Source organism: Spermophilus citellus (assembly GCF_964194105.1).
Source record: "Spermophilus citellus genome assembly, chromosome: 3".
Classification (NCBI taxonomy): domain Eukaryota; kingdom Metazoa; phylum Chordata; class Mammalia; order Rodentia; family Sciuridae; genus Spermophilus; species Spermophilus citellus.
The window spans coordinates 45,375,582-45,402,201 of record NC_138184.1 but is presented as its reverse complement, the minus strand read 5'-3'; the positions used below and the strand labels follow the sequence as shown (position 1 = coordinate 45,402,201).

Genomic DNA, 26,620 nt, shown 5'->3' with positions numbered 1-26,620 from the left:
TTAAAGGACTAACAATCTCTAACAAAATGTATGAAACAAGCCAGGTTGTGGTGGCACACCTTGTAATCACAGCTACTTAGAAGGCTAAGGCAAGAGGATCTCAAGTTTGAGGCCAGCCTGGGCAAATTAGCAAGATCCTACCTCAAAATAAAATAAAAAAGGACCTGGGATGTAGCTCAGTGGTAGAGTGTTGCCTACCACGTGCAAGCCCCTGGTTCAATCCTCAATACCACACTCAAACACACACACAAAATTACAAAATTAAATATTGACAAGTGTTCTTCAAAAACATTCATTTTTTAATATCATGTTTCTGTTAGTAAGACACAACTTATATACTGAACAGTATTAGGAGATTTATTATTTTTCCAGTGAAAACATAAAAATTTGAAGTATAATATTTCTCAAAGTATTACACATGCTACATTTTTAAAAATGAAAAAAAAAAAAAAAACCCCACAAGGTCTAGTTCATTAAATTATTTTTTTCCAAGAAGTACATGGAAAACCCCACACCACCACATTAATAAATTGGGCCTCATGGCAGAATTCCAAGGATTTTAGTATGTAATCAACATTAAGCAATATAATCAGAAATAAACTTTGCAAAAACTTTTTCCTTACAGTGATAATCCTATCTTTGGTAGATAAATACCAAAATATGTATGAAAAAAAATACCAGAACCAAAATAAAATCTTAGTTCTGTTATTTACAAGGTATACTAGTCAATCTTATAAAACTGACTCCTGGTGATTTTATCTATAAAAGTAGGGAGTGATGTGGTGGTATCATAAATCTTCTCAATTTTGCTTTAAGGCATAATAAATTAATGTACATCAAGTTTAAAGTATAAATCGCTATAAGTATACAAAGTATCAAGGAAGACAAAACAAAATACTATTGTCTATCAATCACTAACAGCTTTTTAAGCCCTTAAATTAAAAAGTAATCAAAATCACGAAACAGCACAAGTACCTAATAGGGTTGGCAAAAAACTGAAGAGATGCGTAGTAATTCATGGGCATCCTACCTGCTAAGGAAGCCAATTAGCTAATCAAAAATGGGAGAGGTATGACTCCACAATTCCACTCCACTTATTTGCTCAATTATAAAAGCAAAGAACAACAACAACAAAACCCTCAAAAAACAACAAACAAAAAACCCCACTCCAGATCCATCTAAGAATGCTCACAGCAAGCCATGTATGGTGGTATATGCTATAATCCCAGCAACTTGGGAGGCTGAGGCAGGAAGATCCCAAGCCTGAGACTATCTTACTATTAGATAGTGAGACTCTATCAAAAAACAAAACAAAACAAAACCCAAACAAAAAAACCTCATAACATTTTTTAAGTCAAAAACCAGAAATACAAATGTCTATCAATAGAAAAATGAAAAACAAACTGAAATACATTTGTACAATACAACTCAGCAGATAAAAAGGAATGAAGCAATAATAAATGTAACATTATAGAATCTAAAAATGTTATGTTAAAGAAATTAATACACATTGAATGATTTCGTTTTTATTAAGTTCTATAATACAGAAAATTATTCCATGATGAGAAAAATCAAAACACTGGTTACCTCTGAGGTTGCCCATCCCCACTTCTAAGAAGGATACAGTATGACTTAGGGATAAAATAAACACTTTATTGGGGAAAAAAGGTGATAGGTATGTTAGTGGATATCTTAGAATATAATTAAAAATAAAATGAAGAATTTATTACTTCATATATTGCAGGGCCAACACGCCTAGTAAAGATGCTGGAAATAATACCATTAAAACTTCTGCAGAAATATTTATGCTCTATTAGGAAGAACAGTAAAATCAAAACTATTGTTTCACTGGAAAGCAAGAATAAAACCAGTTTGTGGGGAGCTGGGGTTGTAGCTTAGTGGCAGAGTGCTTGTCAAGCATGTGTGAGGCACTGGGTTTGAGCCTCATCACTGCATATAAACAAATAAACAAACAAATAAAATAAAAAATTCTACAATGTAGTTGTCTGTCTATAACTATGAATTTTTTTTTTAAATCCAGTTTGTGAAAAGTAAGGATATGTAAAGTGGCACCTAATAAAGGCTGTAAATAAAGCAATTAAGACTCATAATCAAAATAGATTAGTGCTTAATTTACTTACTACTCAGAGTAATACTTATTCAAGTAGCAACCTCAGAGAAAACTAAAGAAAATTTCTAAAGGCTGGGACCTTTAAAAAGGTGAAATTTCAGAAATACAAATCAAAGAGCACAATGTCATATCCTACTAAAATTCTAGATCATATTATTAATACATAAGACAATAATGTGGGGATAACAAAGGGCATAAGTGGTTTCACCAACAATAAATATTACCATAACCTCAATTCTAATTTTTCAGTTATTACAGGGTATGTGTAAGAAATGCCTGCTGGTGTGCCTCGATTGGAAAAAAACAAAAAAACGAAATTTAAGTAACATTGTGAAATATAGAGTTATGGTAAAAGGTTATATAATTGTCCTCATTGTAGTAATATCTTTGGAACAATCTAGACTAAGATTCCACAGTAATAACTAGCTTTCTCTTTGGTTCTGTCTGCCTTTTTTTTTTTTTTTTTAAAGCAATTCTTACCATTGAGTTGAAGGTGGCACTGGAAAAAGAAGGGTTAGCAGGTTTACAATAAATACAAAGTCTAGATGAACCAATAACAAACAATATAATTATATAATTTAAACTCAGCTATCTTGACAGAACTCTTGATTGGTCTTGATTAATGTTTGTGATAAATTAACTTCTCTCCTGTGCATCTTAACATGTTGTTAGCTATGCATGTCCTTGTGGAAATTAAGAAAATGATCAATCCAACTGGGCATGGTAGTACATGCCTGTAATCCCAGCAACTTGGGAGGTTGATGCTGAAGTTTGAGACCAGTCTCAGCAACTTAGTGAGCATTGTCTCAAAAAAAAAAAAAAAAAAAAAAAAGGATAGGGACATAGATCAGTGGTATAGCATCCCTGTGTTTAATTCCTACTACCAACCTGAGAAAGAGAGCGAGAAAGAGAGAGAGAGAGAGAGAGAGAGAGAGAGAGAGAAGAAAACAATCACTTCAATTATTTTGTATAGGGTTTTTCTTGTGGTATGTCAAAAACCTAAACTAAAAGCTACTTAAAATTTTGCCTCTGAAAGACCCACCTCTTTTCATATCCCTCTATGTCCATAGCTATATAACCAGTAAGTATATATAACTCACTTTGCTCTTAGGATGTAATCAAAACAATTAAAGGAACACAGTGAAACTGATAATTTTGAGTAGGTTCTGTATCAGTCCTTTTTAAAAATTTTTTTCTGTAGTTATAGATGAACAGAATGCCTCATTTTATTGGTTGTTTTTATGTGGTGCTAAGGCTTGAACCAGTGCCTTACACATGCTAGCCAAGTGCTCCACCACTGAGCTAGAGCCCCACCCTATAGCAGTTCTTTTAATTCTGAGATTTCCTTTTTTTTTTTTTTTTGAATTTTTTAATATTTATTTTTTAGTTCTCGGCGGACACAACATCTTTGTTGGTATGTGGTGCTGAGGATCGAACCCGGGCCGCACGCATGCCAGGCGAGCGCGCTACTGCTTGAGCCACATCCCCAGCCCTGAGATTTCCTTTTTAAAACAAAAATGTTCCACGTTTACAGAAGGTATTTTCTTGTAACAACCACATTTTTATAGCTGTTTCCCATTATCCTGCAAGAGTATTAATCCTACATAGTTCATTCATTTTTAGGCAGAAAAGCAGACTTAAGATCAGGCGAGTATATAGTTTTTTTTAAAAATATTTTTTAGTTATAGACGGAAGAAATATCTTTATTTTGTTTTTTCATTTTTATGTGGTGCTGAGGATCGAACCCAGTGCCTCACATGTGTGAGGCAAGCGCTCTGCCACTGAGCACAACCTCAGCCCGTATGAGTATATAGTTTTAAGAAACCAGGAGTAAAGTCTTTGGGTGGAATCTGCCACAATGCTCAAATGCTAATTTTTTTTTTTTTTTTTAAGAACTTTTGGTCTGTTTTATAACCACTGCAAAAATAGAAAGTGTACCTTCTGATTATTTTATTCTGGTAAACTCCATTACTTTTAATAGTTATGTTCACAAAAGTCATATTGAAAAATGGGTAGATATGGCTAACATTAATAGGTTTTACTAAGAGTAATGTTTATTTTGATTGCTAAAGAAGCATCCTTATGTGGGGCTAACCCAGAAAGACACTAAGTAAACTTTTCACAAAATCTCAAATTCAAAGTTATTTTGGCTAATATGTCTTAGTTTTCATAATAACCCCCAGATCTGTTCATGATTTAGATACGAGATATCCTCCAAAAGCTCATGAGACAATGCAAGAGTTTTCAGAGGCAAAATGATTAGCCCATGAGAGGTATAACCTAATCAGTGGATTAATCCACTAATGTGGATTAACTGGGCAGTAACTATAGGCAGGTAGGGTATGGCTGGATGAAGTAGGTCACTTGGGTGTGTCTTTGGGTTTTATATTTTATCCTTGGTGAGCAGAGCTCTTTCTCTGTTTCCTGGTTCCCATGTCCTGAGCTGTTTTCCTCTGCCACGCCCTTCTGCCATGATGTTATACCTCATCTCAGGCCCAGAGCTATAGAGATGGCCAATCATGGACTAAACCTCTGAAATAGAGAGCCAAAATAAACCTTTCCTCCTCTAAATTGTTGTTGTCAGGTCTTTTAGTCACAGTGAAGAATAGCTAACTAGAACAACATCACACAAAAACTTGAGGTGATATCTGAAGCTACTTCTTCAAATCTAAGTTCCGTAAGTTTATCAGCCACAGCACATCAAAGTCTTAGATTGGAATCAGACTGTGTGCTCAAGTGTGGACCCTTCCTCCTCCTCCTTATCAGGAGGCTTCAGCTAACACACTATATGCCTCTGTCATATGACAGGATTTGTAATCTGTCCCAGTCATTATTTCCCTCTACTTCTCTTTTTGTGCCAGGCTCTTGTACTAGGTTCAATATATGGTTACAAGGAGGAATACAAAGTAGAATAAAGAAGCAGGAATTCTCCCAGTTTTTTCCGAGGCACTAGAGAGAGCTGTCTTTCCTTCTCTAGAACTACTTGGTCCTATGATGGGAGCAGGAGCAGTTGCTTCATTTAGGAGTTCCTTTCTTATCTTTCTCAATTTGAATAACTGAAGAAACACTGAATTAATATCAATTAACACAACCACATACTTTCACATTTTAAAAACTCAAACAAGCCCTGATATCAAACTAGGTAAAAGAGGTGCTTTGGACACAATGTATTTTAGAAAGGCACAGTATACTTTATAAAGTAGTAAAATGACAGACAAAAGGTCCAGGCTTTCGTCTCATCACTACCAGCTGAGTAGTTTCTAGTTGCCTTTAAATGTCTATCCCCATAAAGTTGTTAAGAAAGACAGAAAATACGAAAGTTACAAAAATACTTTGCAAACAATAAACATTCTCTAAAAATATCACTTATTTTGAAGAATATATAATATATAAAGTTACAAGAAGGAACTGTTCCTTCTTTTAAGAAACCTTATACATTTTAAGGTTATGTATTTCAAACTGGTAAAATGGGCAATCAAGTAGTATTAAAACTAATTTCAGTGTTTTAACTAAACAATAGTTCAAATAATCATTACACATTGATGAAATTATGTCTTCATTACAATCAACAGAATCTTTGCAACAGGTTATTGTGAACAAGAAGAAAAAAGATCTGAAGATTAATAGTTAAAATATGGAACAATTCATTTGGTTTGTATAAATTCTCAAGTAAAATGACTAGTCTAGATAGTTAAAAACATTATTTGAATATGGACTCAGGCAGGCCTACTTGATTGTTTTTATATACAGTACATTTACTAAGAGAAATTTCATACCTCACTACAAGATGCAACTGCTCTGTGTAAAGGTGTCAACCATTTGCTGTCTTTGGCATTAACTCTAGCTCCTGCAACAAGAAAAAAATAAATAAATTGAAATATTTTACATAAAATACTTAAAATAAATCTCTTGAAATAAGAGTTATATATGATCCAAACTGGAATAAAAAACAATTGAAAAACTACTTTTTTATACTTTCTAATTTAAATTACCCTTAAATCATAAAACAAAATCATCTCTTAAAAACTGATATAATTATCCAACAAGGTAATAGCTTTTATTAAGAATAAAAAAATCATTTACTTATAAGCTAGATAAGCCACCTTTATACAGAGCATATCCAAGAAAGATCAGATCCCACTTAGAAATATGAGTTAAAAACTGAAATACTCAAATAAATGAACATAATACTACTTGGAGATAAATAGCAGATTATTCCAATTCTTGCTAATGAAAGTATGTCATAAAGTAATAAAATAATACCAAAATACTTCTACAGCTATAACTAAAAATGTCTGGACTAGAAAGGAACTAATCCACATGTCTTTTTGGGTTATACCTTAACTAAGGTTTAAAGGAGGAATTAAAAAAAAAAAATCAAGTATGCACAACTATTTAGAAATCATTAAGTCAATGGACAAAATTTACCCTTAACAGGATACAAACACATTTATTAGACAAAAAGTGTACTACATAATTGTTACCAAAAGTTGGTCCTTGTCCCTGATATCAACTGAACAACGAGGACACGGTTTTGAGAAAAAGAAAAAAGAAATTTTACTGTTTTGCTAGCAAACAAGTAGTATTGGAGATTCCTGTCTCAGAGGCTGCAATTCTCCCTATCTGGGAGAAAAGAGGTTTTTAGAGAAGGGATTCATTCCAGATGTCCTGGCCGGGGAAGATGGGGTTCTACATGTGCTCTGATGGGGGTTGAAATTCACATACTAACTTGGGAGATGGTCATTTCCTGTATCTTCTGGTGGCATCTCCTTCCTGTTATGGGTGTGTACAGATAACTTTAGGCCTAGGATGGAACAAAGGTGATCCTGTGGCCTCTCGCCTTCAGGTTAGGGAGAGGAAGAGGAAGAGGAGGAAAAGAAAACATGTACATTTTAAAATAAGCCTCAGTTGCAGAGTAGCAAGGCTATTTTAAAAGCATGAAGTGGACCACTGTTACATCATGAGGGAAAAAAATCTACCTTTTACATGAAATCCATTCATTTGTACTCAAGCCCCAGTCAAAAAGAAATAGTACACAGGATCACTCTATAAGTAGATAAGAAACAGCTCTGGCTCTTGGAATTGGCAGACAGGTCCTATCCTGTAAATAATCCTATTTACATCCCAAACCCTAACTAAATCCTTACTTCCTGGATGATGAAATAAAGGTACAATGAATAATCCAACATCAGTCGTTATAGCAGAACCAAGGCTAGAATTCATACCTCTAATGCTTACATTACATCTATGTTTTGAGTATGAGGATCTGGGGGATAATCAAGTGCAGTGAATTCCATATTATAGCTCCAACAATTATTAACTATGGATCCCTAACTATAACAGGGATTTAAAAGCTGCTTTTGCTAAGAGTACCGAGTCTTTATTTGGGTCTGCAGAGGCTCAATGGCTTGATATCTCTGACTTCATTTTCTGTCTTTGGATTCCTGCTCAGCTCTGTACATAGGCATGCTAATCATTTAAGCAGTATTCATCCAAAAACTGCTAATACAAGGTTTATTAGCCCCAATTTTATCAAACTTGACCTCTCTCTCTAAAAGAGTAACTAAGGTATTTTCAGGATTTGCAGGGACATTCACCTATCAACTTTTACAACATCCTGTTAAAAGTCTGTAGTCATTGCCCTACACCTTCCAAGGAAACAGCAGAGTCTTGCAGGCAGATCACTGATTGATGAGACTGCCCCCCCCCATCTTAACAGAACTGAATTGCCCCCTTCCAAGATCATAGGTCTGATTAATACCCTGAATAGCAAACAGAGACTGCCCTCTCAATCTACAATTAAAAAAGGACTTCTGGAGATTCACAGAATGAGACCTGAGATAATGATTGATCAGATCACAGTTTAACCAATAATGCTTAATTATGCATATCTCTTACCCCTACCCCAATTCTTCTTCTATTTAAACCTAAAACTCATGTCAATACCCCAAAGACAAATGATATGCTTAATGTCACTTTGTCTTTCCAATATGGCTATCAATAGAGTTCTTTTCACCATACTTTTTCCACTTTGAGTGGTGGACCTGATCTGTTGGTATCTGAAGAGTCAGGACTTTGGCCTAGAGCTGCAGTAAGAACTAGTTGTGTTTCTTCATCTAAAAAACAGATTTTATTATATCTTGCTATAAAGATTAATATGTAATAAAACTAGTACACACAGTATAAACATATTAGAGGCACACTTAAAAGCCTTGAACATGAGAGAAAATAAAATGAGGGTTTAGGAAATATCCACAAATGAAGCAGTGAAAATTCTCAAAGTAGGTAGTAACAGAGACACTAAAAGCATCAAAAGCTGATGAGTGAGCTTTCAAGAATGCTCAGAGGGGCTAAGGTTGTGGCTCAGTGGTAGAGCACTCGCCTAGCATGTGCGGGGCACCTGGGTTCAATCCTCAGCACCACATAAAAAAGAATGCTCAGAATTAGACTTTGGGAAAAGAAAAATCAGCAAAACAAAGACCCAGCCAGAGAAAGAAGTATTAAAATTAAAAATTTTAAATTTTTCTGATTTAAAAATTGAAATCAGAACCACACATATGCTAGTAAGTACTCTACCACTGAGCTACATCTCAGATGGAGAGCAGTATCTTTATGAAATAAATACTTGGGCAACCATCTTACAGAAGATAGTTAAAACACAGATAGCCTGAACACAGTAAGGTCAGCATTTGTTTGGGGTAGGAGGTAGAATAAAAATATTAGAAACATTTGAAATACCCACTGGATGGAAGCCTGGAATCCCAGAGTTAGTGAAAGGGTGATACAGAAACTAAGGTCCTTCATTCTCTTATTCATTTATCTGCGTAGGACTTCAGTGGTTCTTTATACATGCATAGTAGAAGGGCAAGCCCTGACAGTAAGGCCTAAAGGGTATATACACAGACACTCAGAAGAAAATCTAGTCAGTGTGGTGGTGCATACCTGTAATCCTAGCTACTTGGGAAGCTTGAGGAAGGAGGAGATAGTTTGAGGCCAGCCTGGGCAATTTAGTGAGACCTCTCTCAAAATGAAAAATCAAAAGGCCTGGGACCATAGCTCAGTGATACAGCACCCCTGGATTCAATCCCAGTACACAAACATAAATACACACACAAAGTAAAAATCTAAAAAAAAGCTTAAATGCACATTCACATTATGTCCCAATAAAAATAATCAACAGTTTCAGAGAAATTAAGTGTATAGTTTCAACACAAATTTATAACTCAACTTCTCAATTATCAAAGGTACTGTGTTTCAGTATTGCAGTGTTAGTGTTCAAGAAATTCTCACTTTACTTGATACAGTCCCAAACTACAAGAGTAGTGATGCTCACGATTTGGATATGCCAAAAGAAGCCATAATGTGAAAAAGTAAAAGTTATTGACAATAAGGAAATTGAAAAAAAATCATATGCTGAGGTTGTTAAAATCTACAGCTAAAATCCATTGTTGTTAATCTCTTATTGTGCCTAATTTACAAAGTAAACTTCATCACAGGAATATACATCTTGAAAAAAAGCCCATAAACAATACAGTATAACAACTATGTACATAGGTTTTTACATTTTATTAATTATTTAAGTAATCTAGAAATGTTTAAAGTATACAAGAAGATGTACAAATGTTATATTGCAAATATTATGTCATTTTATATAAGTGACTTGAGCATCTTCAGATCTTGATATATAATAGGGGTAGAGGTCTTGAAACTAATCTCCTGTGAGTACAAAGTGATTATACTCACTCAGAGCTTTCTAGGTATGTGAATAAATATGCTATGGAAACAAAGCAGACTAAATCCCTGACTTCTTGCAGTTTACATTCTAGTATGGAGAATAACAAAAAAACAGGTATAATAGTAAAAGGATCTCAGATAACTATAATAGGAAAAAAAAGATAACAAAGTAGAGACTAGACAATGAAGGTGGTGGTAGTGATCAGAGAAGGCCTCATTGATGAGGTGACATTTGAGCAAAGACATGAAAAAGGTGAAGGAGTAAGTCATGTGACTGACTAATTAAAAGTCTGAGGCTGAGGAAACAATGGTGCAAACACCCAAAGGTAGAAGCAGGCCAGAGGGTCAGAGCAGAGCAAGCAAAAAGGAGAGTAACAAAAACTGAAATAAAAAAAAAAATCAGGGGTGGGGAACTGAGGTACATATAAAATGTTCAGGCCAACTGCAAAAACTTACCTTTTTATAAGGAGAAATGTGAATAACTAAATTCATTTAAAACTTTATTTTTCCTTTGAAAAGAAGCTACATGAGCTATTCTACCTTATGAAACTGATAAAATATCATATTAAAATATTTTTCAAAGGCAAGTTAAAAAAGCTTTTTATAAACATATTTCAGTTAATTTTATACATTCTCTCAAATGCGGACATCTGAACACACAAGACTCATCTATCATACTTACAAAGAAAAGGATGTCAATTTTCTACAAAAAACTGAAAATCCTTTTGCAAACATTCACATTTAAAAGGAGAGGATTAAGTTGACCATGAACATGTGGAAAGTTTCTTGTAGGCATAAAAATCTAAAATGACATAGCTCAGTGGCAGAGTGTTTGCTACCAAGTACAAGGCTCTGGGGGTTCAATCCCCAGCACTTAAAAATGGAGGGAAAAAACCCTTTCATGTTGAATCAAATCAAATAATGTCTATGATAAAACAAAAAGTAACAATTAGAATTCTATGTTAAAATAAAGAAATATAGCAATACAATTCTTACCAAAGTCATCAATATTAAAGTAAATGAAAGCCAGGAATGGTGCCATACCCCCATAAAACTAGTGACTTGGGAGGCTAAGGGAGGAGGACAGCAAATTTAAGGCCAGCCTCAGCAAATTCAGCAAGGCCCTAAAAGCAACTTAGTGAGACCTGTCTCAAGTAAAAATAAAAAGGGATGCAGATGTAGGTCAGTTGTAAAGTACCCCCAAGTACCAAAAAAAGTATAAATGAATGAATGAATAAATAAAGTAAATGGAACTCTACTGTTTGTAGCATGACTAATTCTCCATGTAAAAAAATAAACTGTTTCTTGGACAATATTTGTGACAAAACTTTTCATTCACATATAAATCTGTGGCCTATCAATTTACATTATTAGAGAAGATGAACCAGTTAAGAAGAAACAGGATTTATTTTCTTTAATATCCTCAGTTTTTATCTCTGTTAAATTTTAGCTTAAAACCAGCGAGCATCTATAGATGAACAAATATCTTCATGGAAATACATCACAAATGAAATAATTCATAAACTAAAAAATGTAAGTTGAGTCCATACCCACCCATATTGATTCTAATTATTATGAAGTTCATTATAAGCATAGACTTTTAAATTTTATGGGTTTATAATGGCAAAATTCTATGGGAGCTACTATTTAACAGGATCTTTGTGTAAGATTTCTGTTCTTAGGAACTGAGAGAAGTATCAAAGGAGTATCCTAATTAAAAATATCAAAGGAATACTACTACTTCTCCAAATTTACTATGCATATATCTGTGCAATCTGGCAACACCAAAATTCGTTCAACTGCAGGTATTCTTTCCTAACAAATATCTTAAAAATCTAGCTCTAACAAAATTTTTGTCCTATTTTTTAAAAAAATTTGCTTTTAGCAAAAATATTTCTAAGATCTATTTGACTACTTATTTTAGGAGTGTAGGCAGTCTAACCACAATTGGAGCTATTTGAATACAGTTCTAGCATTACTTCGAATTATAAACAATGCAAAGCACTGAGCAAAAATTTTTTAAAAAAGCATAATTTCTTGAAGAACATTATAGACTCTGAAATAGAATTAGATAAAAACTATTCAAAGACAGAAAACCTACTGGCACTGTTTTGAAAAATACATTTATAATCAGACTATATCTTAACCACTTCTACTGCTGCACTTGTTACCAAACTAAGGTAACAATGAGGCCTATTACAGAAACTTTAACATTTATAATGCTTATCCCCTACTCCCATTATCTTAATATATTTTTCATTTTCTCATAGTATTTATTTTTTAATATACTGTGTTTTATTTGTATTTATTATTCATATTCATCTGTTCATCCTTATTAGATCATAAATTTTTGTAAAGGCAGCAATCTTTGTTTCATTCTTTAATGTACTCTTAGCACCCAGAACAGGATCTAAGTAATCAAAATTTTTATAGTAAGAATAAATAAGTTTCAGATATGAAACAAATATGAAGAATAACTATTCTTGAGACACATTATAACAAAAATACACATAATGTATTCTTATTACATAGAGGTGACCATACCAGATAGAATAAGGAGTTCAATGATTTCTGCATCTCCAAGGTAGGCAGCAGCATGTAATGGGGTTCTCTTTTCATTGTCCTGTAATAAAAAAGGAAAGACAGCATATTGGTTTCAAAATGAAGTTTATTTTATACAGCTTAAATGAAAAAAAAAATTATTAATTTTCAACTTATTATTTCAATAACTCTAGCATACAAGTCCCACTGACAAAACATAGGTTATTTCCTTGATAAGAAAAGCCTTAAAATTTTTCTTTTTTGGCCTTGAAACAATAGTCTGGGTTGAGCATATTTATGCTGAAAATCTGATACCCAAAATGTGCACACAAGTACCAAATATTTTTGAGGGTTTTAATGACTCAAATAGAAAATTTCACACCCAGAAACTTTGTTTCATGCACAAAATTATTAAAAATGTTGTATAAACATTATCTTCAGGCTATGTGTTTCAGGTTTATATGAAACAAGTGAATTTCATGTTTAGATGTGGGTCCCATCCCCAAGATATCTTATTATGTATATGTAAACATTACAAAATTGGAAATCTAAAATCCAAATCACACTGGAGCATTTTGGCAAGGAACACTCAATCTGTACAAAGTGTATTAAAGAATAAAAACAAAAATTTAGATGACAAAAAAACTGCTTCTCAGTCTTTCTTATACTGCTATTATACACGGGCAAATTCTTATATACATAATACTTTTTTTCCCTTTCCAATATAATTTCAGTTTTTATATAGTCTAGAGTAGTTGTTGACTTAATAAAACAAATCTTAACAAACTAAGAGACTTGCTTATCAAAATGTTTCAACAGGAATACTCACAGTGGCGCAAAGAAACTGTTTCTAGAGATTTGAAATTATCTTTTACAACAATTTTAAGGTTTTTTTCCTTAATGTTCTTGCCATTTTAACTTTTACAGCCAAAACATGAATGTCATTTTTAAATATAAGAAAACACATTTTTCCAAATCTTCCTCCAGGAAAGAAAATTACATTTAATATGCTTCATGGACCTCCTTCCCCCGAACAACACTGTCTTCCAGTTGGAGAAGCAAGGTCTTAGGACAATATCACACTCAGGGATTTTATAATTAACAGATCCCATCTAAAGCTACAATGGAGTATTGCTGACTTGACTACATTTGAAAACTATTAATTTAGAAATACTTATTTTTTAAGTTCATATCCAATGTTTCTGATGTAGGCTTTTATGACAGACTATTAGTTGTTTTCTGCTTTGTCTCCCCTTTGTCCATAGAACTAATGTTTCAGCTAGTCACTCAGCCACAGAAAACGATACATTCCTACCCTACGGAGTTACTTATTATCAGTATGGAACAATGGTATATGCTTGCAAGTTAATAGGCAAACAACTTCCAGATCATCTTCAACTTACAAGACAACTACCTCAGAGGTGGACTAATATTTTCCCACTTCTTTCAGGCTGGAAAGCAGATGTGAAATTGAGCACGCTTTGGCCATGCAGATGTAGACCAAAATCCTAGCTGACTTCCAAAAAACAAGTTTCTGAATGATCTCATAGAACAAAATTGCCCACCAGTTTGGACCACTAACTTCCAGACTATTAAGAGAAATAAACTTATGCAGTTTACCATTTGGGAATAATTATTATAGCTCAAGATTTGTTTTGAAATAAAAAGTTTATTTTATAATAATTTTCTATTTGGGAAATCACTCAATTATTCTAAGACAGTTGAGCCACTGAGAATAAATTAGGAGTTAAAAAAAAGAATACCAGGCAAAACAGGGGTTAAACATTGACAGGTAATAATAATGATGATATATTATAAGGGAGGTTGGTATACTGCTATTAACATTAAATTGCTTAGTAAGCTAAAAAGAGTTCTTGTCTAACCACAGTTAATTTCAACAAGACCATGTTTTTTATCCTAAGATATGTCTCAAGAAACAGAATACACTGCACAGAAATTATTCAACAAATAATTACTAAAAAAAAGCTAACAGAAATATCTAGCTATCAAAGCTGAGTACTGATTTAGTCATTTTTTAAAAATAGATTCTTGGTCTAGGCTTTTCAATGCTAATCACTAAAACAGCAAACTTCCTCAGTGTTTAAATATGATCCAACCTAGTCAAATTGAGAAATATATCTATCACACAGGGGAAAACATACACATAACACAATGACACATAAAGTGAGTCATTTGTATGTGAGAGATGTCTGGAATTCTGTGATTCATTGCCTCAAATCCTATTAATGTATTTTATAACTCACACGAACATAATTTTTCCTCTTTACAAATAAAATTTAAGAAAAAAGGGGAACTGATTAAAGGCTGGGGTTGCTCAGTGTTACAGCACTTGCCCAGCATATGTGAGACACTGTGTTTGATCCTCAGCACCACATAAAAAAATGAACAAATAAGAGAAAGGTACTGTGTCTATCTCAACTTAAAAAAATTAGGCAATAAAATATTTATTATTCCCATCATCAAAATGTGTTAAGATAAAGTTTAAAAAAAAGATAATCTCTTGATACAAAGTAATTACATGTCAAGAAATTTTTAAAGTAAAAGATTTCTACATGTGCACAGAATCAATGATTAACTATACTGACTCAAACAAAATGCTGGAAACAATATTGATGCTTCTCAAATGGTTACCTAAAATTATGGTACAAGAAGCTCTTAATCTTCATTTAACAGATCCACATGATTAATCAATACTCTTGAATAAAATGATGTTTTTGATACACTAAGTATTTTGATTAGTAGTGTATTATTAACACACACATTTTTGTTGACACAATGGCTGTATGTTTATCAAGGGTAAGATATGTTTGTGACCACTTTTGTTTGTGCTAACTGGATCCATTATCCTAGCAATATGATTTATCTAACAACCTACAAACTGATGATATGAAAATCCTAAAAGAAAAAAAAAGGCTGTTATTTCATTATCCCAGGCTAAATACTATAAATAAACCAAATAAAGACTTGCTACCAAAAAAAGAAAGTGCTATTTACTGCATATGGCTAAAACAAGGAAATACTAATTTGAACAATAAACAGTAAAAGTCTCAAGGGTTTGCCTTAAGTTTGTTTCCTAAGGACCTAATTTCTCACATCACTTAAAGAAACTCAAAAGGCACAAATAATGCATCGTGGGTATGATCTAAGCAAGAAAGAGGACAAAGGACTCCCATCAGTGGACAATACATTATCAATGAAAAAGTCTAGAATCAATAAAAAAAAAAAAATCAAGCCAGACTGGGTGCCACATAACTATAATTTAAGCAACAAGGGAGGACAAGGCAGGAGGATTGCAGGTTCAAAGCCAACTTCAGCAACTCATTGAGGTCCTGTCTAGAAATAATATTAAACAAACAAAAGTCTGGAGACACAGCTCATGGTAAATCATCCCTGGGTTTAATCCCTAGTGTATACACATGGATACATAACAAATACACACAAAAACAAAATCAGCTAGTGCACATACATTGTTACCCTGAAATGCTTAGAGATCGCTTTTAAGATTCCCAAATACCACTTATTAACATTATTAGATAAGAGGACTGTAGATCCACACAATGAAATATTATGCTTCTAATTTAAAATAAGGAACAGACCTCAATATTCCTATTAATGGAACAATCTCTACTGCACAGCGTTAAATGTAGCAGAGCAACTGTATGTGTGTGTGTGTGTATATATATATATATAAAAGTTTTATATATGCTTAAGCTTCAATATATATTAACTATTTCTGAGTAAAAATACTCAAACACAGTGACTGACTTTGAGGAAGTCAGAAAGCTGGTTGAGGAGAATTTCAAGTATGAGAGTCATTTTATACTGTTCAGGTTTCTTAACAATGCACATGCTTCAAAAAAGTAAAAGATAAAGATGGCCCAAAAGTCCGCTCATTAAAACAGATCATAATGAAGAGTAAGATATTCTGAGAGGTGTGACTGAGGCAATAAACTGTAAAGTAGCAGGGAAGTAACAAGATCCCTGTGGAGCATCAAACCCAAGATAGGACCTCAGAAAGAAGAATGAAGTACACTGTCTCTCCCTCCATCTTCTGTTCCAAGACTGGCTAGGAACCAAGACGTCTCCTTACGGGGCATGGTAAGCTGGAGACCCCAAAAGTCCCTACTGCCACTGAAGACTACCCAGGAGACTCTTATGTCCCTGGATAGTTTATAGAGTTGCTGAGAATTCATCCAACTGTATTACCACAGAATACAGCCCATGTATATATCCTCTACAACCATGATACAAGCTGCTATGATCTGGTACCATCATGAAAACAGATCCACCTCTAGAGCACATACCTCCTGCAAGGGGCTCGTTAGCCACAGGATAACCCCATACTAGAGACTGTTATCATTCCACCATGATTACATACATTGGGTTGCAGCACATCAATCCTGGCTGCTCAGATCCTAGGCTCGGTAGAGAAGGTGAGCCCCCAGTTTCCAAACAGGGAGCCAGCAGACTGCACAGAGGAGAAGTCAAAACACAGGGGTGGCTTGTGTGTGCTTATGCTTATGCTTGACCAGACAGCCCACTGCACAGCTAGTTGAACCACAGCACCCATGCACACCCAAACCTAGTCTGATAGTCATCCAGGTGGCAGCGCAGCTCCACCACAAATACACATTTGCAGCCCAGGCCATTAGTGTAACTATAGGCCTCACTGTTAAGAATTATAAGAAACTTCAGAGGCAACAATACTGAGTTCACCCCAAATCAAAGTTTATATACCATACCAGGAAAAAAAAAAACAAAAACCAACCCTATCCTTGTGGAAGAAAAAAAAAAAAAAACCAACAAAATTGGAAAAGGTGATTGTTACACAGATATCAGTGTAGGAATAACAGATAACATGAATAAGAAAGAAACAAGGCACCTTCAAAGATTATTTTTCAGTGTCTAAGCCAAAAAAAGTAAATTTACAAAATGTCAGAAAAAGAATTCAAAACAATCCATGAACGCTTAGTGAGATAAAAGAAAACTGACAAAAAAATTTATCAATGAAATCAGGAAAACAATTCATGACCTGAATGAGAAATTCAACAAAGACTTTATTTTAAAAAGAACCAAAAGAGGCTTGCAGCTGAAAATCTCAATGAATGAAATAAAAATTCACTGGTTGTGGTGGTGCACACCTATAATCCCAGTGGTTCAGAAGGCTGAGGCAGGAGGAGCAGAGTTCAAAGCCAGCTTCAGCAACAGTTAGGCCCTAAGCAACTCAGTGAGACCTTGTCGTTAAATTAAATAAATACAAATAGGGATGGGGATGTGGCTCAGTGGTCCATTGCCCCTGAGTTCAATCCCCAGTGCAAAAAAAAAAAAAAATCAATTAAGAACCAGGTTACATGAAGTTGAAGGAGGAATGTCTGAACTTGAAGGTAGGTCTTTCAAATTAATGAGAGTCAGAGGTTAATAAAGAAGAAGAAAAACAAAGAAAGCCTCTGGGACACAATTAAGGGAATAGATACTTGCATTATGGGAGTTTCCAGAAGGAGGATAAATGGAAAAAGTCACAGAAAACTTATCTAATGAATTAACAGCAGAAAACTTCCCACCAAACTGAAAACTTTTAGACATGAAAGAGAAATAAAGTATTTTTCAGACAAGCAAAAACAGAAAATTAATCATCACTAGATTGGCCTTACAGGAAATGCTTAAGGGAGACTCAAATCTAGAAGTAAAACAATGGTAACTACTGCCAGGAAAACATGTAAAGGGCACCGCGCTCACTGGGCCCTCAAGACACCTGGGCTACCCATGATTCTCAGCTCATGATATGGGTAATTCCTGGCATGTCCGGGTGTATATTTGGTGTAATTTCACATGCCTGCACCATGCTGAGCTTCCTGCATCTGAAATTTCCCCCTTCCTCGACTCAGGAAATAAATTGTATTTAACTTATATTCCTAGCAATAAGGATATGAAACCTCGGGAGCTCTCCACTACAGCACAGCATTTGGTCTTCAGTCAGACCTGTTTCAACACCGAGAAAAACAATGAGAGAAAAAGCACAGGAACGGAGACCCACCTACACTGTTGAGGTGGTCCGCACCTCTGCTTGCTGCTTGAGGGTCACATCGGATTCACACTCTGCACTTCCCCTGAGTCATATCACACTGTACCCCAATGCACGTGGATGAGTACTCCTGCTCCATGGCTTCAGCTTGCTCTGCATTGTGCTCACCTGTAGAAGCCCGGCCATTCTCCTGAGACTGCTGGAGAAACATCACCAAGCAGAATGACCAGCTTCTGTTGGAACCATTGACCACAACTCAGAATGAGCACTTCACATTCCCAAGCAATCTCGTGGTTTTCTCCAGGAGGGTATGTCTCCCGCTATCAGATAACTTCTCAGATCCCTCTAGTTAAGGTCCCAGGAAACCAAAACTCCCATCACCAAACCGCAAGCTCACCACATTCATCTGCTACTTTCCACCTTCTCCCCAGAAAGTACATTTGTGTATCTCTGCTTCTATCAAAGGCAATTGCTTCAGGGAACTGGGACCCATTTGCCCATCTCCAGCGAATAATTTCCAAGAACACACAAACACACTCTCTGTGTTCATTATATAAGCAAAAGGTCTTTAACTCTACCTCGCCTCCCTGGGAACTTCACCACCTTAGTGACTGTGCCTGCACCTCAACATCATCTTGTTTTTATTTTTCTCTCTTCATCCATGGATTCCATAAAAATGTAGGAAGGAAGGAAGGAAGGAAGAGAGAGGGAAGGAAGGAGGGAGAAAGGAAGGAGGGAAGGAAGAAAGGGTAAACATGTAAAACTATGCCTGCAATTCCAGGGACTTGGGAGGCTGAGCAGGAGGATCACAAGTTTAAGGCCTGTTTGGGAAACTTAGCAAGTCTCAGAATAAAAAAGATAAAGGACTGGGGATATAGCTCAGAGGTAAAGTGTTTCTGGGTTCAATCCCCACTATGGGGGACGGGCAAAAAAACTCATGGTCGAATAGATACACAAGTGAGAAAGTAATCAAGCTTTACTGCTACAAATAACCATTAAATCACAAAGACTAATAATGAGAGGAGGAAAAAAACAAAAGGATATTAAAAGATCCAGAAAATTAACAAAATGAGAAGAGTAGGTTATTACCAATCAATAACCTTGAATGTAAATGAATTAAACCCCCCAACTAAAAAACAGATCAGCTAGATTAAAACAAAACAACAGGAAAAAACATTCCCAAGATCCAACTACATGCTACCTACAAGAAACACACCTCATCAGGAAAGACATATACTGACTGACAGTGGAATAACAAAAAAAAAAAAAAAAAAAAAAAAGACAACCCATACTAAAAAGCTCCTGCACAGAAACAAAAGAGACAACCTGTAGAATGGAGAAAATATTTACAAATTATTCATCCAAGAAGAGATAAATATGCAGAATATATAAGAAACTCAAAACAGGAAAAAAGTTTCATTTAAAAATGAGCAAATGATCAGAAGAGACTTTTCCCAAAAGATGATATATAAATGACCAAGGAGTATGTGATTAAATGCTCACTTAATCACCAGAGAAATGCAAGTCAAAACCACAACAAGGCATCATCTCACCCCACTCAAAATGGCCATTATCAAAGATAAAAATTAATTTAAGGGCTGGGATTGTGGCTCATTGGCAGAGTGCTCGCCTAGCATGGGCGGGCAGGACCTGGGTTCGATTCTCAGCACCACATAAAAATGAAGGCATTGTGTTGTGTCCATCTACAAAAAAAAAAAAAAAAAAAAAAAAAAAAAAAAAAAAAAAATCATTCTCTAAAAAAAATAAAAAACCAAACTAATTTAAACTACCATATGATCCAACAATCCTATTACTGGCATATATACAAAGCAAAAAAAATCAGAGTCAAAAAGATATCTGCATTACTATATTTATTGCAGCACTATTCACAATAGCTGAGATCTGAAATCAATACCCAGATGGATAAATAAATTTTAAAAATGGGGTGCATATACACCCAATGGATTATCATTCAGACATAAAAAGAATGAAATCTTGTTATCTGAGAACACATGAATGGAATTGGAGGACTTTATGTTCTGTGAAATAAGCCAAGCACAGAATGACAAATATTTCATGTTCTTACTTATATGTAGAAACTTTTTTAAAAAAAAGTTGATTTTATAGGAAAAAAGTGAACCGACGCTATGAAAAGGGTGGGTGCCTGGCAGGTAGAGAGAGGATGAAATGGAAATGGGTACAGGGTGCAGCCATAGAGAAGGAGTTAATTCTAAGGTTCTTTAGCACAGTTGGGTGATTACAGTTTACAGCAATTAATAGTACATTTCGAAATAGTTAGTAGTGAATGTCCCTAATACAAAGAAATGATAAACGTTTGAGGTGACGGATATGCCGATTACTATGACTGGATCATTACACACTGTATATACATGCATTGAAATACCACACTGAACCCACAAATATGTACATTATGTCACATATTTTTAACATTTATATTTTATTGGTGCATTTTAACACATAATAGTGGGATTCATTATGCCATATGCACACATGCACATAATTTGCTCATCTAAAAAATGTTTTAAATAAAAACAAAATTTTACATAATTTATTTTAATCAACAAAGAATCGTTTTAATAAAAATCCTAAAACAATTTCCTATGTCAGGCATTTCAAAAGTACTTGATGACCATTAAAAAAGTAAAAATTTTCTTAGTTAGATGTAAATACATTTTTCTTACACTAAGTGCCATGAAAAGGTATTTTGCGCATATGATTAGAACCATAAAAATGTGATTTGTGACCATCCCCAAATGAAAGCAAGCAAAAACTACCTTTACCTTTTATAACCGATTATCCTGAAAGAAAACATTAGGTTAAATGACACCAATGATTGCTAACTACTTTGGAACTGGGTCACTGGCATATGCCAGGCTGCCTGCATTACCAAAGAAGTACACAAGTAGATGAAATCATGAGGAAGTTCCTTTGCAGTGATGCAACAGTTCTGTATCTTAAATACACTGGTGGCTAAATAAAACTACATATGAAACAAAATGTCACAGAAACATGCATAAAGACTACTGCCATTACCACATCACACACTGTCTTCTCACAACTAAATTTTCACAAAAATTGCCAGAAGTCAATAAGCTTTGTAGTTTAATAAGTTGCATATGCTCATATTAATCTAGCTTAATGCTTCTAAACATACAAGGGGAACCATTAATCACCTATAAACTATGCATCTGTATATATTCTAAAGACGTTCTTCAGGCTACATGAAAGTAATAATTATATTCTCTGACAATCACAAAATTAAGTTGATAGTAAAGTACAAAAACTCATGTGAAGAGAAAGTATCAAGGAACATTATAAAAATATTTTGAAAAAAATGAAAATGAAGTACAACATATTAAAATATGTAGAATGAATGTGAAGCAGTATTGAGAGGAAAATTATTAACCAATAAAATACTTTAATCAGAAAAGATGGTCTAAAATCAGTAATTTAAGCTTTCATTTAAGAAAACAAACAGTAAAACAACCACCCAGCAGAAAAATGGAAATGATAAAAATCAATGAAGGAGAAAACAGAAAAGCAATAAAGAAATCAATGAATCCAAAAACTAGCTCTTTGAAAAGATCAATAAATTGGTAATCTTGTAGCCAGAATGACCAAAGGGGGAGGGGACCAGTACCAGGAATGAAAAGGGGCACTATCAATAAAAACCTCAGATACACAAAAAGATTATGAGAATATCACAAACAATTCTATGCATATAAATTCAACTATTTGGATGGAAAAGATCAACTCCATATAAGATGCAAAAACTACTCAGGAAAAAAGATAACCCAAATAGTTTTATGATCATCATAGAAACTAAATTCATACAATTTTATTTCAAACAACAACAACCCCCCTGTCTTCAAACCCACATAGTTTCAAGGGTGAATTTTATTAAACATTTAAGGAAGATATAATACCAATTTGTATATCTTTCCCAGAAAGGAGAAGAGAAGGAAACACACACTATGAAGCCAACATTATAATATCAAAACCTAACAGAGGTATTACGAGAAGAGTACCAATATCCCTTATCAATGAAGGCATAAACATTCTCAACTAAATATTAGTGAACTGAATTCAGCAATATATGAAAAGGACATCTCAACCAACTGGGATTTTTTCTGGGATTGAGAGTTTCATTCAACTATAATCAACTAATCTAATTCAATATATTAATAGATTTAAGAATGATACTATCATACTTAATAAAATTACAAACCTATTCTTGATTTTAAAAACTCCTAGCAGATTCAGAAAAGAAGGAAACTTCCTTAATCTGATAAATGGTATTTATAAGAACCTACACATGCTATTTAATGGTGAACAACCAAGTTCATTACTTTGCCAATCAATAATGAGACAAGAATGTCTACTCTCTTCACTGCAAGTCCTAGTCAGTAAAATGAGAATTAAAAGGCATATAAACGGAGAAGGAAGAAATAAAACTTTAGTTGTACATGGCATACTATTTGAGAAATCCCAAAGAACATTACAAAAAGATCCTAGAATTAGTATAGAAAAGTTGTTGAATGCAAAGCCAATGTACACCAATCCCATTTCTACCTACTAACAAGTAGAAATTTAAAAAAAAGAATTTAAATTGTATTATTTACAGTAGCACCAAAAAGTAAAAAGAGTAGAAGGAAAAGAAATGCTTAACCATAAATCTAACCAAAAAACTACAAGATTTATATGCTAAAAACTGAAACATTTGAGAAAGAAAACAAATATAGACCAAGATGCCATGTTCATGGATTGGAATACTCATTATTGTGTAGACATTCTTCAAATTGATGTATTGATTTAGTGCAACTCCAATAAAAATCCGAACCATATTCCTTAGAGATATAAATTCACACAATTTTATGTAAAGAAACCAGAACAAAAACAATTTGGAAAGAATACAACAATGCTGGGAATCTCATGCCATATGATTTCAATAACTACTACGAAACAAATAAGGCAGTATGATATGAGGAAAATGACAGACGCTCCCAGAATAGAGTTGAGAAATAAAACTACACAGTCATGCACTGCATTAACAGTGTTTTGTTCAACAACAGACCATATATATAGACAGCAGTCCCAATAGATGATGCAGCAACCTTAGTTCATGTAACACTCAATGTTTGCACAGTGAAATTGCCTAACCATGCGTTCTTCAGAACATAACCCTGTTGTGAAATGATCTGTGACTATATGATAAATTGATTTTTGATAAAAGTAAATCAATTTAGAAACAATCTTTGCAACAAGTGATCTTGGACAAGGACCTACACAGAAAATACCTCAATCTATACCTAATACCCAACACATATATTAAAAAGGATTACATAAACCTGTCAAATCTAAAAAGATAAAAACTTCTAGATGAAAAAAAACAGGAGAGAATTGTGGGCTGGGCAGAGCTCTTTGATGCAACACCAAAAGCACATTTTATGAAGCTGATGAATTAAACATAATCAAAATGAAACTTTCGCTCCTAGGAAGACACAGTTAAAGAGGATAAAAAGACAAAAGCACATATTGTGAGAAAACATTTGCAAAATCATATCCAACAGAAAAGTTGGACTCAGAATATGTAAGACACTCTCAAAACTAAAAATGAGCCAACAAACCAACAAAATATGAGCAATTAAATTGTATAAGGACAATATGAAATACTGTTGTGCAGAATAATTCAGATTCAAATGAAAACATATTATATGATCTATTTTTTTCAAAATAAGCGAAACGAAATTATATTGCTCAGGGGGTGAATGACTAGGTGGCTAAATTATAAAGAAAACCAACAAAGAGACTATTATAAAAGTCAGATTACTGGTTACACTGGGGATGGAAATTTAAAGTTTTGATTATAAAGTTCTGACCATAAGGGCAATTCTGTGGTGTTAGCGAAATGCTGTTTCTTGTAATGTATAGTGGTTAGTTTTATTAAATTCTATATCCGTCTTACATAGTTTAAGTATGCAATACTTAACTATTTTTAAAAGGTTAAAAGAAGAAGGAAAAGCAGATGTGAGTGATCATCCTTTCAAAAAACATCACGTGCTTAGCTTTTTGAGTTCTTTATATATCCTAGAGATTAGTGCTCTATCTGATGTGAGGGGTAAAAATTTGCTCCCAGGTTGTGGGCTCTCTGTTCATCTCACAGATTGTTTCTTTTGCTGAGAAGAAACTTTTTAGTTTGAGTACATCCCATTTATTGATTGTTGGTTTTAATTCTTGCACCACAGGAGTCTTATTAAGGAAGTTGGGGCCTAATCCTACATGATGAAGATTAGGGCCTACTTTTTCTTCTATTAGAGGTAGAGTCTCTGGTCTAATTCCTAGGTCTTTGATCCATTTTGAGTTAAGTTTTGTGCATGGTGAAAATAAGGGTTTAGTTTCATTTTGATGCATATGGATTGCCAGTTTTCTCAGCACCATTTGTTGAAGATGCTATCTTTTCTCCAGTTGCATGTTTTTGGCACCTTTGTCTAATAAAAGATAACTGTAATTTTGTGGGTTAGTCTCTATGTCCTCTGTTCTGTACCATTGGTCTGTTTTGGTGCCAATACCATGCTGTTTTGTTTCTGTTGCTCTGTAGTATAGTTTAAGGTCTGGTATAGCCATGCCACCTGCTTCACTCTTCCTGCTAAGGATTGCTTTAGCTATTCTGGGTCTCTTATTTTTCCAGATGAATTTCATGATTCCTTTTTCCTATCTCTATGAGGAATGGCATTGGGATTTTGATCAAAATTGCATTAAATCTGTATAGTGCTTTTGGTAGTATGGTCATTTTGATAATATTAATCTGCCTATCCAAGAGCAAGGTAGGTCTTTCCATCTTCTAAGGTCTTCTTTGATTTCTCTCTTTAGGGATCTGTAGTTTTCATTGTATAGATCTTTCACCTCTTTCTTTCAGTTGATTCCCAAGTATCTTTTTTTTTTTTTTTTTTGAGGCTGTTGTGAATGGGGTAGTTTTCCTCATTTCCTTCTCAGAAGCTTTGTCACTGATATACAGAAATGCCTTTGATTTATGGGTGTTGATTTTATATCCTGCTACTCTAATGAATTCATTTACTAGTTCTAGAAGTTTTCTGGTGGAGTTTTTTGGGTCTTCTAGGTATAGAATCATATTGTCAGCAAATAGTGCTAATTTAAGTTCTTCTTTTCCTATACGTATCTCTTCAATTTCTTTTGTCTAATTGCTCTGGCCAGTGTTTCATGTTTCATGAAATATGTTGAATAAAAGTAGTGAAAAAAGCTAAGCACCAAAAAAACAAACAAACAAAAAAAAAAACAAAAAAAAAAAAACCAACAAAAAACAAATAACCCAATCAACAACTGGGCCACGACCTGAACAGACACTTCTCAGAAGAGGATATACAATCAACAAACATGAAAAAATGCTCATCATCTCTAGCAATCAGAGAATTGCAAATCAAAACTACTCTAAGATATCATCTCACTCCAGTCAGAATGGCAACTATTATGAAGACAAACAACAATAAGTGTTGGAGAGGATGTGGGGGAAAAGGTACACTCAGACATTGCTGGTGGGACTGCAAATTGGTACAGCCAACATGGAAAGCAGTATGAAGATTCCTTGGAAATCTGGGAATGGAACCACCATTTGACCCAGCTATCCCTCCTCTCGGACTATACCTAAAGAACTTAAAAACAGAATACTACAGGGACACAGCTACGTCAATGTTTACAGCAGCAAAATTCACAATAGCTAAACTGTGGAGCCAACCTAGATGTCATTCATGGATGAATGGATAAAAAAAAATGTGGCATATATACACAATGGAATTTTACTCAGCATTAAAAGAAAAAAATCATGGCATTTGCAAGTAAATGGATGGCATTGGAGAAGATAACGCTAAGTGAAGTTAACCAATTCCAAAACAAACAAACAAATGCCAAATGTTTTCTCTGATATAAGGAGGCTGACTCATAGTGAGGTAGGGAGGGAGAGCATGGGAGAATCAGATGAATTCTAGATAGGGAAGAGGGGTGGAGGGAATGGGAGGGGGCAAGGAATTAGCAAGGGCGGTGGAATGTGATGGACATCATTATCCAAAGTACATGTATGAAGACTCAAATTGGGTTTCAACATACTTTATATATAAACAGAGATATGCAAAATTATG

The 26,620-nt window shown here is 34.3% G+C and overlaps 1 protein-coding gene across 10 annotated transcripts in view; it reads right to left on the bottom strand.

Moving 5' to 3' along the window:
• ANKRD28 (ankyrin repeat domain 28) overlaps positions 1–26,620 on the bottom strand; it is a 178,178-nt gene that overhangs the window by 75,896 nt on the left and 75,662 nt on the right. For all 10 annotated transcript variants that reach the window (XR_014020791.1, XM_081283822.1, XM_081283817.1 and 7 more), the window contains 2 exons: positions 12,410–12,488; positions 5,908–5,978 (listed from right to left, as the gene is read on the bottom strand). Coding sequence is in view for 9 of the 10 variants with exons in the window: in XM_081283822.1 (XP_081139948.1) it covers positions 5,908–5,978; positions 12,410–12,488 (150 nt within the window). In the remaining variant the exon portion in view is untranslated. The remainder of the gene's footprint in view (positions 1–5,907; positions 5,979–12,409; positions 12,489–26,620) is intronic.